Below are 17,194 nucleotides of genomic sequence, written 5' to 3' on the forward strand. Positions count from 1 at the left end.
GTGGTGACAATCTTTGCGTAACTATACACTTTAAAGCTTGCAAGTCAACTTCCCCGATGTCAGTAAACTATATGCTATGCATATTAATAAAAAACAGCAACTTTCTAGCAGTTGAAACGTTTCTATCAGAGCTGATTCCTTTGGATCCAATTCATTTTCAATGACCGTTTGGTAGTTTAGCCGACCCACAATGCACCTCGCTTGAATTCGAGATGCGCACTTCGATATTAGCGTCACAGATGCTCAGGGTTCAGGTAATGGCCAATCACGGCTCAGCTTCAGAAAACAGGTGGGCTGTGATTGGTCATTATCAAATTCATCAGTAGAAAACAAGGCTAATTTAGTTCTTTTTTTGTGTAGTGGGTTGGGCTGGTTTTAATAATTCAACTATGAGAGTTAGGGAAACTTGTCACTTTTTTTTTTTTTTTTTTTTTTAATGTGCAAAACAGACTGCTGAACAATAGTTGACAGTCTCACTTGCTTGTTTTTCAATTTGACTATCTGGGTGAAGTCTGCTGTATCCAGAGAATTTTAATTTGATTAAGTTATTAGTGTGTCAAGTTGCTGCTTAAGGCTCTGCATGCATGTTAACCATTTAATTCAACATGATAAATGGATCACGGTCAAAGCAGTAAATAAATACCACAAATGGCATCTGCTACCTTGGGGCCAATGCCAGACAGACAAGCGCACGGTAGTGCAGTATTGTAAGTAGGAGTCTGGGCCAATCAAACGCTTAAGTACTTCGAGGTCAAGACTTGCCGGGTTTTACCTGCTAAACACCTGCGACTTTTAACCTCTGACCCCCTGACCGATTTACAGGCTAAATAAACAACTAACTTCTGGCGGCAGCTGTATGGAATACAACAGTGACAAAAAAAAAAGATTATGATTGTAGGCTACGCCACATAGAAAGCAAGTGCTTCAATGATGATTATTTTTGGTGCTGTTTTTCTAAATTTTCTTTTGAGTCAAAAGGATTGCTATATCAGACTTATGTAAATCTGTTGGCCAAACGCACTGATTCAGCAATATTCCTGGCACTCGCACAATACACACGGATCTGTTTCTTGTGGGTGTCTCATAACAATTGTTGTCCTTGTCTTTGTGTCGCCTTGCCAAAGGGAGGCCAAGTCACAGCACTCTTTAGTCGCAAATGATCAAAATAAAGCCCACGCGGAGCAAGATACAGAAATTAGAGGCCTTACTAATTTATATAATTGCTGCGGTCTTGTGATTTGGACCGAAACATATCAAGGATGCGCTTGCAAATTAATTAAGTCCTCAATTGTGGGCCCACTTCCTGCCTGGCAGGCACGGAGCAGCACAGTTCACACTGAGCAGCAGCGTACGAAGACAAAAGGAATCAACAATGTACTGTATAAATGAGAACTGAGTATGACCATTTATTCTTTGATCCGGTTAAACACAGCAGTGATTTTCTTTACACGATGCGACTTAAACGGTAATGGTAAATTGTTGTTTATCTTGATTGTGGTTGCTGCTAGAAAGCGGTAGAATATCTGGTCTTTAGATCAGATGTCCTTGAAATCAAGCCTGTGCAAAGTCTGAGAGCCACTACGAACCAAATGCTTCACTTTGAATGGTACAACAGAACAGTATTTGCACAGCGGGTAGGAATTTGTGTCATTTGCAGTTCATGCAAAGCTCCATCTTTATTGGCTCTGTCCAGTTTTCAAACTAACAAGCTTTGCAAAAGTTACCATGATATAATGACCGTTACTTACAGTAGCGGCATGGTACATCCTCCTCACAGGTCAGAGGTCGTGGGTCCGTTATCTGGAGTCTGGCCTTCCTGAGTGGGGCTTGCAAGTTCTTCCCATACTTGTGTAGGTTTTCCATACTCCAGTTCCTCCCACTAAAAAACAAAACAAAAACAAAAAACATCAGCTTGATTGAAGACTAAACTGTCCTTAAGTGTGAATGTTTGTGTACTTTGTGCTCTGCTTGAACTCCAGCTGCCCGTAACCCAAATGGATGGATGGACTTTTACTTTGCAGTCAATGACTACCTGAAGTGTGGAGCCCCAGGAGATGCTTGTTTATAGCCACCTTCGTGTTTGTCTTTAATAAGTGACGGGCATCAAGATGCAAGCACCACATGACGTGGTATGCCTTAGATCGTGACCTTCCTTTCCTTCTCAGTATTTTTTGCTCCCATCATTCTGACACAAGTTGGCCTTGGATTCATCTGTCTCCAGCAAGTCTAATCTGGACATCACCGCTGTGTTTTTCTTGAAACACCTTCCCAAACATTTTCTTATCTCGCTTATGGACGTACAGCTGTCCTTCAACTTCATATTGGTAGCTTTAATCAGACTGCTGCCAAATGCTCAATATCAGACCTTTATGCAAATTGTATTTAAAGGCTGTGTAAAAAATGAGGCACTTCCACATAAAATAAGATACAAATACTAAAAATTGGAAGGAAAAAAAACGACAAATTGAAAGTACTATTTCCTACTCCCCATGTCGTTCATGGCCCCTATTAATATTGCCTGGTGCAATAATGCAGATACTGTTCAATGGTACGGAGCACACGCTGTGGTTGTCATGTGCCAGGTGCACACTGTTGACAGCTTGCTATCTGAGTCATTGTGTGACTCACCTGACCTCCCTTAATCTCATTAGGCTGCTCAAGAACCTTTAGTGCTTGAGACACTGCTGAGAAAAGGATACTAAATACTTGCATTTAACTATGATATCTAGGATGCTAGATCATCATCAATTATTATATATGATCAGTGGCATTGAGTGCAATATTCCTCTGAAAACTAATTTACAGTCCATTTGGTGCTAAGGTAGATGTTCTAGAAAGAGGAACTGCACAATAAGTAGGTATGGTAAGGCTATACTACTGTAAATTACAACCGCAACAATATACAGTTGTGCTTGAATGCAAAACTGTAAATGAAAGCAAACTGTAAATGAACATAACTGTAAATGGAAACGCTAAATGTCGCTTAATTCCACACAAAAAAAAAAAAAATGCTCTGAACCGTCACCAAAATTCACATGCACATCATGTGAACTTCAACCTCTGAAAATACTAAAACAATTACCACAGTATTTTGGATTTTATGGGCATCAATCCAATTTTTTTCCCCCCTCACCATACAGTGCGGTCATAAATTTAAACTTCAACACAATTGCACATCCAGTTACTCTACAAGTAGGTGGCACGTAGCCGACCGCATGTTAAAACCATTTTTTTTTTTTTTTTTTTTTTGTACAGGCAAGAACCCGCAAACGTTAGAAAATGAGTACAAAACACTACGATGTCCACTACAATGCAGCATAGTTTCACAGAAAAAGAGTTCCGATGACTTGTAACGGTGTTTCTCTTGTCTTCTTCCACCACGTTGATGGAGGACAAGTCCAAACCGGTTCTTACGTGGATGGGAGGCCGGTTTCAGCTGGCTACGTTGCCGTAGCAACGAGCTCCCTATAAATGCAGGACGGGACGTCCGCTGCTTCCACTTCAGTCTCAGCCAAGTGGAGGAGTAACGCTAGCTGCGGCTCAGTTGTCCAAAGAAAACAGTTTTGTTTTTGTTTTTTTTACACCCCAGCCCTTGGGTTTAATGGACAAACTCTTTGTAAATGCTTTATAAGGTAAGACGTCCGTTTTTGGTTTTTCGGGCCTTGCGTTGTACATAAATGTTAGCTAACCGTAGCTCGTTCGAATGAATGGCTTGAACGACCCCCGTGGTGAAGTTTTTGTGGTGGCTTGATTTTTAAATGCTAATTAAAAGATAAAACTACGTGGAACGTGAGTATTACTACGCAATATACGCATTCCTTTAACAAGTAACAGTTGCTGCTTGCAGGCAGTTAGTTGCCAGGTAGAATACGAACATTGCGAATTAACCGCCTGGCGTTAAGATGATATTGAATTGTCGTGTTCATTTTCGAATACATTTTATAGACCGTGCTATCTAAATGAATGAGTCATGCCTAAGATCACCTCTCGTGTTCATGTCGAGAAGTACAGTAAGCCTCATGGTGTGGAAAACGGAACCGGCAAACTGACGTTTACGTAATTCGTCCACCTCCATTTGTTGGCTTTGATGTCGTTCATATAAAATGAAGGCGTTTCTTGTAGGCGATTGGAGGAAATCTGTCATGGGCGGGATCTCGTCTCCACTTTTTTTCCCCCTTGCCCATGTGGTGTTTTCCTGAATCAGTAGTAGTTCTTTTTTCTTTTCTTTTTTTTTGTAGTTGTACAACGTCGCATTAAAAAAAAGATATATTTGTCTTATTCCTATTGGAATGTCTATTTGGTATAATATTCACAAATTTGAATAGAAACTGTATGTTTACTGAAGAAAGTGCTGCAGTAATTTTAATACTGTCACTTCTCTTATCAGAATCATCACTCCAGGCGAACACACACTGTCTGCTCAACAGGCCCTGGCCTTGAGGCTTATTTAAAGGGGTTTAACTTCACTGGTGAGCCACCTTGGATCTCCTGCACCTGAGGAACTGACTTAAAAATTCCATCTCTTATCTACCCAGTAAGTGCCACACTGGCTCTTGCCTTCACACCATATATTTTATTTTTTATTTTTGGTCATAAGCTCAGTACTCACCGTTGCCTATCTATGTTGCAACACTCTTCCAGCTTCTGTGTGACGATTTTAAAGGGCCTCTTGCAACCATGAATACTGCCGAGTTTGATTACTCTTTCCTTGAAGAGGGCTTTTCTGCTAAGGATATTGTAGAGCAGAAGATCAACGAATCATCCATGACGGTAAGTTCTTGTGCTTTAGCTCGTCACGAATTTTGCTCTGCTTTTCTCTTTTACGATGGATGTGTGCCAAACCTTTTGTACGCAATCTTTCAGGACGATAGGGATGCCTTCTATGTGTGTGACCTGGGGGACGTTTTGAAGAAGCACTTGCGCTGGGCAAGGGCACTTCCTCGCGTCTCTCCTTTCTATGCCGTCAAGTGCAATGACAGCCGGGTTGTTGTGATGACGCTGGCCTCACTGGGAACGGGTTTCGACTGTGCAAGCAAGGTAATTATTGGAGAAATATGTCCTGCTCTTAATAGCACGATTGAAATCTTAGGGCCGCTTTTGTGTGTAACTTCCAGACTGAGATCCAGCTTGTTCAGTCTCTGGGAGTGGATCCGAGCAGAATCATCTACGCAAACCCTTGCAAGCAGGTCTCTCAGATCAAGTATGCTTCTGCCCACGGGGTCCAGATGATGACCTTTGACAGCGAAATGGAGCTGTTGAAAGTGGCTCGCTATCATAACAACGCCAAGTACGTTTTTTTTTGGGGTTTTTTCCACCCAACTGGCGACTGCAAAAGCCTTTGTTGATTGTGCCGCGTATGTTCTGTCTGAACTCCTTTTGCTGTTTTCCAGGCTTGTGCTGCGCATTGCCACTGACGACTCCAAGGCAGTTTGTCGCCTGAGCATCAAGTTTGGTGCCCAGCTTAAAGCTTGTCGAGGGCTTCTGGAGAAGGCCAAGGAATTGGGGCTGGATGTGATCGGCGTCAGCTTCCATGTTGGAAGTGGCTGCACTGACGCGGAGGCCTACAAGCAGGCTATTACAGATGCTCGCTGTGTCTTTGATATGGGGGTGAGTGAAGACGACTATACACTGACTCACTAGATGGAGCTGAAAGGATGTCAAATGTGGACGTTTTTTCCATGTGAGAGTTCTATGCTGCTATAAAGACAAATACTTCTCCAATGTTGTCAAGAAAAGTCTTAATTGTTTCTTAACATCAACCACCTCTTATAGCATGATCTGGGCTTCTGCATGAACCTTTTGGACATCGGAGGGGGTTTCCCTGGTTCAGAAGATACAGAGCTCAAATTTGAAGAGGTATCTTTCTCTTGACAAGTTCTTCTTCAATGCCTTGTTTGCTTTGGTTGTATTTGGACTTACCGAGCAACAATTTGCCTCTGTAAAGATCACTGCAGTCATCAACCCAGCCCTGGATAAATATTTCCCTGCTGATAGCGCCGTGAGGATCATCGCTGAACCAGGTCGCTTTTATGTGGCCTCTGCTTACACCCTCGTTGTTAACATTATCGCCAAAAAGGTCCTCATGGATGACGAGTCGGCCTCTGATGGTAAGGGCAGTTTGATTTTATAGAAAGGCAATGTTGTTATTATTAATTTGATTGATTTATTTATTTTTGACTGTTCAGTGAATAATCTCCTTCCATTCTCATTCCAAAAACATGCATGGCAGGTTCATTTCATTTCATTTTGTTCATTTATTTCAGGCAATAATCAACATTAACAATATATCAATTTTTCTAGACAATTTTTTCTAAACCTAGCCTGAAAAAGAGTGTGAGGAAGAAAAACTAAAGTCCCACCCCAATATCATTAGTATCAAAAACAAATTTAGCTACTTTCCTACAAACTTGCACTAGCCAACAGCGGTTATCATAATGCTGAAAAACTATGTTTACAAACAATGTGTTAATTAAGTAACATGACATCAACAGCTGATACCAGCAATGGTAATAAAAATTAACAATACCATTAAAGGTTAATTGAACACTCTGAATTGCCCCCAGGTGTGTTGGTGTGGTTGTTTGTCTCTGTATGACCCGCGATTGGCTGTCAACCAGTTCAGGGTGTACCCCGCCTACTGCTCGTAGCCAGCTGGGGATAGGCTCCAGCACCCCCATGACCCTTATGAGGAATGCGCGGTTAAGAAAATGGCTGGATGTTCAGTGACAAATTGACGATTTATGCTTTCATGACAGAGGAAGATGAAGGGATCGGTGACAGGAGCTTCATGTACTACGTCAATGATGGCGTGTATGGATCCTTTAATTGTATTCTCTATGACCACGCTCATTGTCTGCCAACCTTGCACAAGGTAAGCTGAAAATGAACTTGACTACTTGCCAGATGAGACAATAGTGTTAACAGCTCGTCTGCTACGCTTCCATAGAAGCCCAAGCCGGACGAGGCCATGTATGCCTGCAGCATCTGGGGCCCAACATGCGATGGCCTCGATCGTATAGTGGAGCAGTGTAACCTGCCCGACATGCACGTGGGCGACTGGCTGCTCTTTGAGAACATGGGCGCATACACGGTGGCTGCCTCTTCCACCTTCAACGGCTTCCAGAAGCCTGACATTCACTACGTCATTTCGCGGCCAGCCTGGTTCGTACATGTCGTGCAAGAATTTGTTTGAATGCACGTCGGGCTGTGCAGACGCTTATTTGTTCTGTGGCTTTGCTTGCAGGCAACATGTGCAGCAGATCTGCTCGCAGGGGCTGCCGGTTGCTGCGGAGTCCTGCGTGCTTGATGTTCCGGCCTGCTGCGGAAGAGAGAGCAACTTGGAGATTCCGACAAAGCCCACGCAGGCCCGTGTCGTTTAAAGGAAATGTGATAAACAACAGTCGAGCTCGCATTATTCGCCTTTCATTACAGGAGCAGCTTGTTTTGTTTTTTGTTTGTTTGTCTTATGACAAATCTTGGCCAGTTCTTTGGAGAAGAGGAGTATATTGTCTCACACATTTCTCTATTCTATGTGGAAGCTAATAACTTTCAATTAGCTGATTGGCTGGATGCTTTCATTCAATATGGCTGCTATAATGTATTTTGAATGTGTCCGTTGTCTCCATTTCACAATATTAATATTTTCCCATATGTAAAATGTACATCGTATTGTCTGATGGTTCATGAAGTCGTGTCATTCTCAAAGCTAAATATTCATCAGTTACTAGGGAAGTGCCATGTTTCTATCAAGCACCTTGCTAAAATTGCTCATTTTCATTGCTGTGTAGAATTGGTCATGTTATGCTTTCGGTGGCACCTTGTTAAAAACAAATCATAGCAATTACGTATATCCACAGGACTCAAAAGACAATACTGCCTCTCTTCTCATTTAATTTAAATTTTTGTGGTTGTATCCTGGAGAAAGCTGAACGTGTGGGTTGGAAGAGACATGGGATTGCAATTTCATGATGCTTTCCTATGGAAACGTTTGCAAGTTTTGTATTCTTTTTTTTTTTTTTAATAAAGTGGTGCAGAACTGATTGATTTATTGAAAGATTGATCAAACTTGGACTACTTATTAAAGACCAATACGTTCTAACCAGAACCAGTAAGGCATTTGCACAATGCTTCAATAGCGCCATCTCCTTGCTGCAGATGGTGCTACTACTGCATTCCAAGAATCCTGTTCTAGAGTTTCATACTAACATTATTAGTGCATTCACCAGCAAGTCATTTGACAGTATTAAATAATGACGAAATGATTTTTTTGTCCACACACTGCACAATACTTCAATAGGGTTTATCTTGTACAGAAACTAAAACCACGATGATATGTTTGAAATCAAAGTAATTCTCACAAATCAAATTACAACGATCCAAAGTCCAATGCTTTTCACGAGTGGAGAGATTTCTTTCACCGAATTGACCCGTTTTGACTTGTGACATAAGCTCGGAATTACCCCCCGGCTCCCTTTTTATTTATTTAATGTTATTTAATTCATTTTAATGTGTATATTTTTCTTATGTAACAGCATTTAAAACGTAAGCTCGAAATTGTCTTTGAGCAAACATGGTAGTTTGGGGAATGACATTTTGGCGTTGTCACGTGACATTCACAAGACTGGGACAATGAAAAATGCACCCTCGTAATTATTTCTATTTTATTGTCATGGAAAATACTTTTTTGGCAGTCTGTCACAATTTCAATATATTTTTTTTAATTATTTATAAATCCAATTATAATGGGCATGTCATGCCAGTGTATATGTTTTTTTTTTCCTAGAAAGGTTTTATTTTTAGCTTTTATTAATAACAACGTAAAAGCACGCCAAAGGTCAAACTATTCAAGCTAATTCAAATCAAAGAAACAAATCAACAACATCAAACTGATTTATACCGATTTACAACTTTTTGACCAGTTCGATTAGTTTGTGTACGATGCACTTACATCTTGTAAATCCAAACTAATTTTCCGATTAAAATTGTTTTTCATTACACGGAGTTTATTTAAAAAAAATAAAAATGTTTTTGTTGGACCACAACTGAAATGCAATGTCTGATTTCCATCGGTTAATTTTCATGACATTACTTCTGCCAGATGAAATTATTCCTACGACCAATCTGGGCTTTTTTTTTTTTTTTTTTCTATTGACAGATGTGCGTGCATGTGTCTGTATCACTGAACAACAGAGACCCCTTTCCTCTCGTAATGCTTCCTAATATACTCAACGATGGCTTTCTCGTCGTTAATTTCCTTCTTAAACACCATAACGTAACACTTGGGTGCCAAGTGACAGCAGAGGATACTGTAGCTCGAAATGAGAATGGCCGCACTCTCAATGGCTTGTTTGTACGCCCCAAACAAATTGATGTAAATGGGAATGAAGAGAATCCATACGATCAAATACAGCAGCATGCTCACGCTGATTAAACTTGCATTTTTGTACAGATCCGGCAACTGCTTCCCTTTGAACGCAAACAGGAAACAAATGAGAGCCAAGAGCGCATTGTAGGCTAACATCGCGATGAAGAATTCCGTGGAGCCTTTGTGGCACTGCAACAGGACCGTCTTCGCTAAACTCTTCGGTTTTGGAGATGGGGGGTAAAGGCAGAGCCATGGCACGCACACAGCCAGCTGGATCCCAGAAACCGCCGCCACGACGGCCAGCGGCTGGTTGACCTTGTTGAGGCACGACTTGGTCTTCAGATCAAACCGAAAACCCACCAAGATTTGCAGCAGGTTGGCGAGAATGCAGGCGATACATAGCGAAAAAGCCATCCCGAAGAGCGGCATGCCAATCATGCAGGAGGCCGCGGTGGGTTCCCCCGCGAAGCTCAACGCGAGGCAGAAGCACGTCAGCAAAGAAAAAAGCTCCAAAAAGCACAAGTAGCCGCCCACGGCCTTCACGATGGGAGTGCCACGATTGAGAGCGAACAAGGCCGCAAACGCGAGCGTCAGAACGATCCCGAAGGCCTCCAGAAAACTCAACATGATCGCGAAGGGATCCGACCAGGCCAGGAAGTCCACTTTTTTCTTCAAACATTCGTTCCTCTGCGGAGACGAATACTCGTCGTCTTTGCAGCGTTTACACTCCACACCTGAAAGAACCAAAACGTTTTTTTTGTTGAAAAATAAATGCTAATCCTCTTTTTGCAACCAAATACCGAACCTATTTTTAAAGGTGACCATATAACAATCATTTTACCGCATTAAAAAGATTACTACAGTTGCACATACGTATTTGAAAATACATTTGATCGAGTTTGCCAGTCAAAAATGTTTGACACAGTTCCACATCTCTATAATATGTAACATTCATGTTTGTGGAAAGTCATTTTAGTAATGTGCCTTTTCCATAAACTAGCCACACGATACTGTACTTCATCAATAGATAAATAGATATATCATGTAAAAGTTCCCCCTAAAAAAATAACTTGAACATGTATTAAAATTAGTGCTGTCAAACGATTCAAATTTTTAATCTGATTAATCACACTTTTTAATTTTGATTAATCGCGATTAATCTGATTAAATTACTCGCGTATTCGCGTAATATTAAAATAAATACAAAATACTGTAATATTTTGACATTAACGCATTTTATTATTTGCGAACATTGATTGATTAAATGCATGTATAGACATCATATCAATTGGGTGCAATTCAGCAATTATTAATTAATGAAACGCAAATGACTTTTGTTTCATCTAAAGTCCCGTCAGGGTGTTTTTTTTAATTCATCTATTAACGCTTTAACTTTGATAGCCCTAATTAAAATCATAGAAATGTGAAAACAAACATGATATTTACAAACATAAACAAATACTGTATTATTACCTTCTCTTGTGGAATATTCTCCCTCAGCACACGGAACACAATCACTGCAGCACTGCAACTGTGCATTCTGCTTCTTTAACTCTTGTCCAGGTTCGCAAGTTTTAGAGCAATTGTAAGCCGTCAACTGTTTAATAACACACGTGATGCAGACAGCATAATATGGATTCATGATTTTGGCTCATAATAAAAAAAAAAAAATGAGTAAGCTTACCTTCACACTCTGCATTTTTTGCACAATGTCCTGCGGGACCACAATCTTTCCATTTGGCCAATATTCTCCTATGATTTTGATGACATCACGTTGTGTCTCGGCTGCTGTGTCCCAATGCAAAATGTCATATCCTAAACTGGGGTCGCCATTTATATCAAAAAATAAATGGGTCTTGTCCACAGTGAAGTTGACCTTCTTTATTTCCATGAAAAGCTATGGAGACAAGCATGGACACAATTTTGAAGTGGAAGTCAACCAAGAAATTCATGTTCATAATATTTGTACAGGTATGTTCCCCCACTAGTCTAAACATAACATTCTGATTCAAATATTTTGCTAGTGGAATATGAATAAATCAGCAAAATCCACTCGTTTTTCTTCATGTCAAGGGGAGGCCATGTTGGCACTTGCTGTTGACTGAAAATGACATCACAGTTGTTCAGGGCTCAGGTAACGACCAGTTACGGCGCAGCTTCAGAAGACTGGTGAGCCATGATTGGTCATTAGGGTGCGCCCTGTATGCCCCCCCAGGTACCAGGTTTTTTTTGTAGTTGTTTTGTAAGTTTAGAATAAAGTGTAATTGTACATCCACTACAGTAGGTGGCAGTGGCCACCTTTTGAGCTAGTCAAAATATGTGTTATAAAATCAGAGGGAGTGTAATAAAAATAATTGAGAAGCACAAGCTTATGGGTTGAATATTTTGCTGTTAACCTTTGGTCACTTGAATTTAGGTGTAACTATTTTGCTCAATGTTCTTTGGTCAAATTCACTTAAAAGTATTTTTATATTGACCATGCTTCTTCGATGGGGGAAAAAAAAAAAGAGAAGTTAAGACAGTGAAAGTGATGAAAATCGATTATTTTCTCGCCCCCCACATAGGGCCTATTGGTCAAGACCCCCAAAAAGAAACAAAGTCCTGGCACCGTGCCTGATTTAAAGGTGGAAATAGTTCTAAAATGATTGATCATGGCCCCCTTGTCGCATCACAACCACAAACCTAGCAAGAGGTGAGTTTGCCCAACCTGTTTCTATCAACTTTTCCCAAGATGCGAAACAAAACAACTTGTTTCGCATGTTAGATTGAAAAATATGCCGAATTGAAACTTTGATATTACCTCCAGGGCTGTGAAGTTCGTATGCCGTTGACACTTTTGATGGTCACATTCCAGTAAGCGTCTGATCCCCTCAACAATAACTTGTACAGCTAAGTATAAATTGTAACTTTCATCCTCGTCCATGTGACTGGCCAAGCATTTTAAGTCCACGCATTGACCTGTCTCCTGTATGGTATTTGTTAATGTGCAAGTGTCCCCTTTGTCTTTCGGCGGCTCATTGGAGCAAAGTGGGTACTGAGTGAGGTGATGCTCGAGGATTGCATTTGTTGTTCCGTTGAACATGGACATAACATAGTCGTGAAATCCGGGCACCGCATTCCTCTTGGAGTTGAATCCGAACACCCGCCCTGCCGTCTCAATAGCAGGCAAAGTAGCGAGCCTTGTCGCGGTGGACCAGGTATCACTTGCGATCCAAGTTCTGTTCAGCTGGTTTTTAATGGCAGCCTCGATTAGAAGAGCAACGTTGGAACCTTTGGTGAAAATCACAATCGCCTCAGCAGTGGATTTATTGACGTTCTCCACAAAAGCCGCCAGCCTCTTGTGGGTTTTGGAATTGTTCTTGGAAAAGTCACCAGGCAGAACGTCGATGAATTCAACGCAGACATCTTTGATGCTGCCCAAGTAATGTAGGAGGCGATCGGCGCCGTACTTCCCGTATTCGTCGTCGCTTGCGATGATGGCCACCGTTTTCCAGTTGAACAGCTTCACCAGCTCCGCGATGGCCTTTGTCTGATATTCATCACTTGATATCGTTCGCAGGAAAGTGGGGAACTTCAACTTCCTGCTCAGCAGCTCGCTGGTCGATGCGTAGCTAATCTGTATCGTGCAAGAATATGCCTTGTTAGTATTGCTTTGCAATATGCATCCAATTAAGACTCAGCAAATCATGTACGACGACTACCCTAAACTTGAATCAGTACCAAAATGACAAATTGTATTTATTCACTTGTAGGAATGCTGAAATATTTCAAGTTTGTCCAAGACTTCCTGATTTCAAATCTAGATATTGATCAATTAGATGCATATGTGTAATAATATGACAAGGTGATATGGTTTCCCACTTCCAGTCATGTCGGACCAAGTCGAGTCAAAAATTCTCTCATTAGTCTTTAAAAAGTATTCTGATTAATATTGCATTTGTGGAATATAAAGTGATCAGCAAAATCCACCCATTTTTAGTCTCGGGGCGGCCATTTTGCCACTTGCTACTTCCACGAGGAGGATAACAACAAATGCATGTTGGTGCTTACAGTTGCTCAATGTAACAATTTGCCACAAAATATCTTTACAATCGCCTTTTTATTTGACCATTTATGACTCAAACGTCTTGTAATAGTTTTCAGACCGGCTTTGAGTTCAAATTGCCCGCCCTCTGATTGCGGCTGTGACGCCATGTGAACATTGTGTACGTGAAGAAGCGACTGTGCCGCGTGGCTTGACATTTCATTTCCTGCATTGAGCAGCTTTAATTCATAATTCTACAAACACAATATTAATCACTATCAGAATACCGTGCTGGCGACCGGTCCAGGGTGTCCCCCGCCTACTGCCCAGAGCCAGCTGAGATAGGCTCCAGCACCCCCCTTGTGAGGAATAAGAGGTCAAGAAAATGGATGGATGGAGAATACCGTGTTATAGAATAATGGGGCGGCATAGAATGTATTATAAAGAAAATGTTTGACTTGACTTCCCATCCAAAGCCATAAAGTCATGTGATTTCATCCAGTTAATCTCTAAAATAAAATAAAAAAGAAGTAATGATTATGATAACAATAATACTGTATTCTGGGGGGAAAATATTAAATCTTGTACATCAATGCGTACCCGATAAATGGTTTTAAATATAATCCTACATCATTAAAATATACCTTGAGTGTAAAAGTTGTTACATTTGAAACCTATACAACTTTTACTGAAAGATGATGTTTTTGAACAATGTTTTATTTAATAAACACGTGTTAATCAGAATTGACAATGTCATTATCAGGTGTTGTTACTACTTGGTATTGGCGAATAGTTATGTAATGTAAGTATGTGTGCTCATATTCAGTCTGAAAAACAAATCATTAACAAAGTTTAAAAAAAAACAACAACTACAATTAGCTCTCTGATACTTTCTTGATGTTTTCTACCATACCATTATTATTATTATTATTATTATTATTATTATGAGTAAAATGGTTTCATGGGAGACAAAAGCTTTTTTTCTCCAAAATGAAACGACATCATCACCCTGCAGGAGCAGTAATTGCAGAATTTTTGCCAGGTGTTGTTTCGACAAATACATCCAAAGTCAGATTGTGATTTCTCACTCGTTGGAGCGCGATGGTTCCATTTCCAATGAAGACTAACCTGGGTAACCGATGACAGAGTGACAGTCCGTGAAACTGCGATTGAGACCTCCGAGAACCTCTCCCCAATCACTGCCATCACTTCAGGCCGGACGGACGAAGCGTTAGGCGGCAGTAATGAACATCGTTCCGGGTCTGACGAGTACTTGACCAGCTCGAGAGCGGCCCTGATGGCGAAGGTGACGTCCGCGCACGTGTCGTAGATGTGGTAGCCCAGCGTGATGTTCGGGAGAAGCTCGCGTCGGTTGACTTCTCCAATCGCGTAAATCATCGCTTGCGTTTGCAGAAACATTTGATAGCTATAGCTGAAAAGATGTCAGAAGACAGACATGAAACGACGTCCTCGCGCAAGGCAAGTTTATTTGTATAGCACATTTCATACACAAGGCAACTCAATGTGCTTTACACAAGGAAAGACAACACATAAGCATAAAAAAAACAGTAGTTAACATTCAGAGGAAAAATAAAAAATAAAAAAAATAAAATAAAAAAAATAAAATAAAAAAAACAACACTTAATTAAAGCTGTTTAAAAGTCCCAAATCAAAGGTATAAGAAAAAAGCAAAGTTTTTAACCTGGATTTGAAAGCATTTACACTCGGGGCTGACTTCACTTCTGTTGGTAGCCTATTCCATCTATGTGCAGCATAATAGCTAAATGCAGCTTCACCATGTTTGCTTCGAACTCTGGGTTCCACTAGTTGGCCCGAGTCTGTAGATCTCAGAGCCCTGCTGGGTTTGTACTCAATCAGCATTTCTTGGATATATTCAGGACCCAAACCATTTAGCGATTTATAGACGAGTAGCAGAACTTTAAAATCGATTCTACAGCTGACAGGGAGCCAGTGTAAATCCTTAAGTACTGGAGTAATATGTTCTGATCTCCTTGTTTTGGTCAGAACTCGAGCTGCAGCGTTCTGAATGAGCTGCAAGTGTCTCATGTTCTTTTGAGAGAGTCCAGTCAGAAGACCGTTACAGTAATCTAGTCTGCTGGAGATAAAAGCATGGATAAGCTTCTCTTGGTCTGCTTGAAGCATGCAGTCCTTCAGTCTGGATATGTTTTTCAGCTGGTAAAAGGCTGTTTTAGTGATGAATTTAATATGATTACTGAAGGTCAGATCTGAGGCGCAGGTGCCTCTTTTCACTGAGCTCGCTCGTACTTACTGGCTGCAGGAAACAGGTCCCGGTGTCGCCGTTCTGTTAGTTTGTAAGTGAAGCGGGAAAAGTCCTCCAATAATGATGTCACCTGGAAGGTACGCATTCAGCAAGGTGTTCTCTTCTGATGTTAGCGCAGCCATTATACTTACAACAAGTACACTAAAGAACGACATTATCGTGGATAGCTGGAATATATCTTTACATGTGCTTTCCTCTTTGGATTATGAACAGATTTGAGGACAAAAGGCCAACTTATATATATATATATAGCAACTTCCCCTCATGGAAAGTCAGACATGATCTTTTCTATTGTCCGTGTGCTGATGCCATGTAATGCAGAAGTGAAATAACAGGTTTATATTGAAAAAAGAACAATATAAAAAGAAGTTGTATCTTTGCCAATATAACTGTGCATAGATTTGTTTGATCACTGAAAGTTAGGAATTCATTTACTTAATGTATTTATGTGATTGCCACTGACATTAGTTAACTAATGTGTAGTACAGTTACATATGCGAGCTAATTATAATGTTCATATTTACATAACCTTAATGCCACCGTGTGCATTGTAAAATTCAAAAACATTCCTTGTATTAATAGTATGATTTCTATGTATTTATAATGTTGCATATTTTGTATAAGATAATTAGAAGATTTTTGTTTTTTCATCAGCAAATTGTAATAATTTCCCATGTAAATTTTCATATGCATGTCAAAGTGCTTCCTAATCATTGTAATTATAAAGTTCTTATGGCAAAGTGTTGTTGTTGTTGTTGTTTTTTTTGTTTTGTTGCTTTGATTTGATTTGATTTATTGAACATATAAACATACAAAAAAAAGCAATAGAAAAACAAAACAAAAAAAGAAAAAAAAGAAAAGGAGAACCCCATACAATCATCAATCACAGTTTACAAGAAGTTAAAAACTGATGTAGTCCTACCCCTTATACATGATATATTTAGAGTTATTTCATTATTAATACAATACTGGGTTAATATTTTTTATTTTTTTACTCATGCGCATTACACAGTAATGCAGTTTTGCGACTAACAAAAAAAAAAAAATTAAATATGTAGTATGCAATGTAGTGCTTGTAGTTTTGTTCTGCTTTTTGTTTTCTAGAATTGTCTGACACACAATGGGAAGTAACTAAGTACAGATAGCACTGTATGTATTCCTACTTGATTTATAGTACAGTATTTACAGTACAGTATTTTGTTAACACACATTTATACTTATTACTGCTTTGTTAAAATAGGCCTTTTGGTTTATTTTTCTCAACCTGCACAGATGACGTCAGTAAAATGACAGCAGAAGAGGGTAAAAAGTTCACCATGGTTTAGATCTTGTTCCTAATTCCTGGCCAGCTTAAAAAAAGAGCTAGCTAGCACTTGGTTTGGAAAACAGCACCCCCCCCCAATCCATCTCCATTTATCTACTTCTACCTAAGTACAGAGTGTGAGCAGCAGGTTGCAGTAATGACGTCATTTGAGGCTCAAACTTTTCACCCCTCAATTGATCT

General features: G+C 40.2%; 2 protein-coding genes across 2 annotated transcripts; one reads left to right on the top strand and one right to left on the bottom strand.

Moving 5' to 3' along the window:
• The first annotated feature begins 3,453 nt into the window (after positions 1–3,453).
• On the top strand, positions 3,454–8,039 carry odc1 (ornithine decarboxylase 1). Its single transcript, XM_077539472.1, has 11 exons — positions 3,454–3,632; positions 4,388–4,534; positions 4,642–4,770; positions 4,864–5,037; positions 5,115–5,287; positions 5,391–5,607; positions 5,773–5,856; positions 5,945–6,107; positions 6,756–6,871; positions 6,947–7,161; positions 7,244–8,039. Exons 3-11 carry the CDS (start codon positions 4,678–4,680, stop codon positions 7,377–7,379), a joined length of 1,371 nt encoding a protein of 456 aa, XP_077395598.1. The 5' UTR covers positions 3,454–3,632; positions 4,388–4,534; positions 4,642–4,677; the 3' UTR covers positions 7,380–8,039.
• Positions 8,040–8,392: 353 nt separating this feature from the next.
• LOC144032248 (G-protein coupled receptor family C group 6 member A-like) lies at positions 8,393–15,837 on the bottom strand. Its single transcript, XM_077539981.1, has 6 exons — positions 15,679–15,837; positions 14,517–14,820; positions 12,165–12,980; positions 11,049–11,261; positions 10,838–10,961; positions 8,393–10,098 (listed from the first exon to the last, which is right to left on the bottom strand). Exons 1-6 carry the CDS (start codon positions 15,810–15,812, stop codon positions 9,176–9,178), a joined length of 2,514 nt encoding a protein of 837 aa, XP_077396107.1. The 5' UTR covers positions 15,813–15,837; the 3' UTR covers positions 8,393–9,175.
• Positions 15,838–17,194: the final 1,357 nt, after the last annotated feature.

Source organism: Festucalex cinctus, chromosome 12 (genome assembly GCF_051991245.1).
Source record: "Festucalex cinctus isolate MCC-2025b chromosome 12, RoL_Fcin_1.0, whole genome shotgun sequence".
Lineage (NCBI taxonomy): Eukaryota > Metazoa > Chordata > Actinopteri > Syngnathiformes > Syngnathidae > Festucalex > Festucalex cinctus.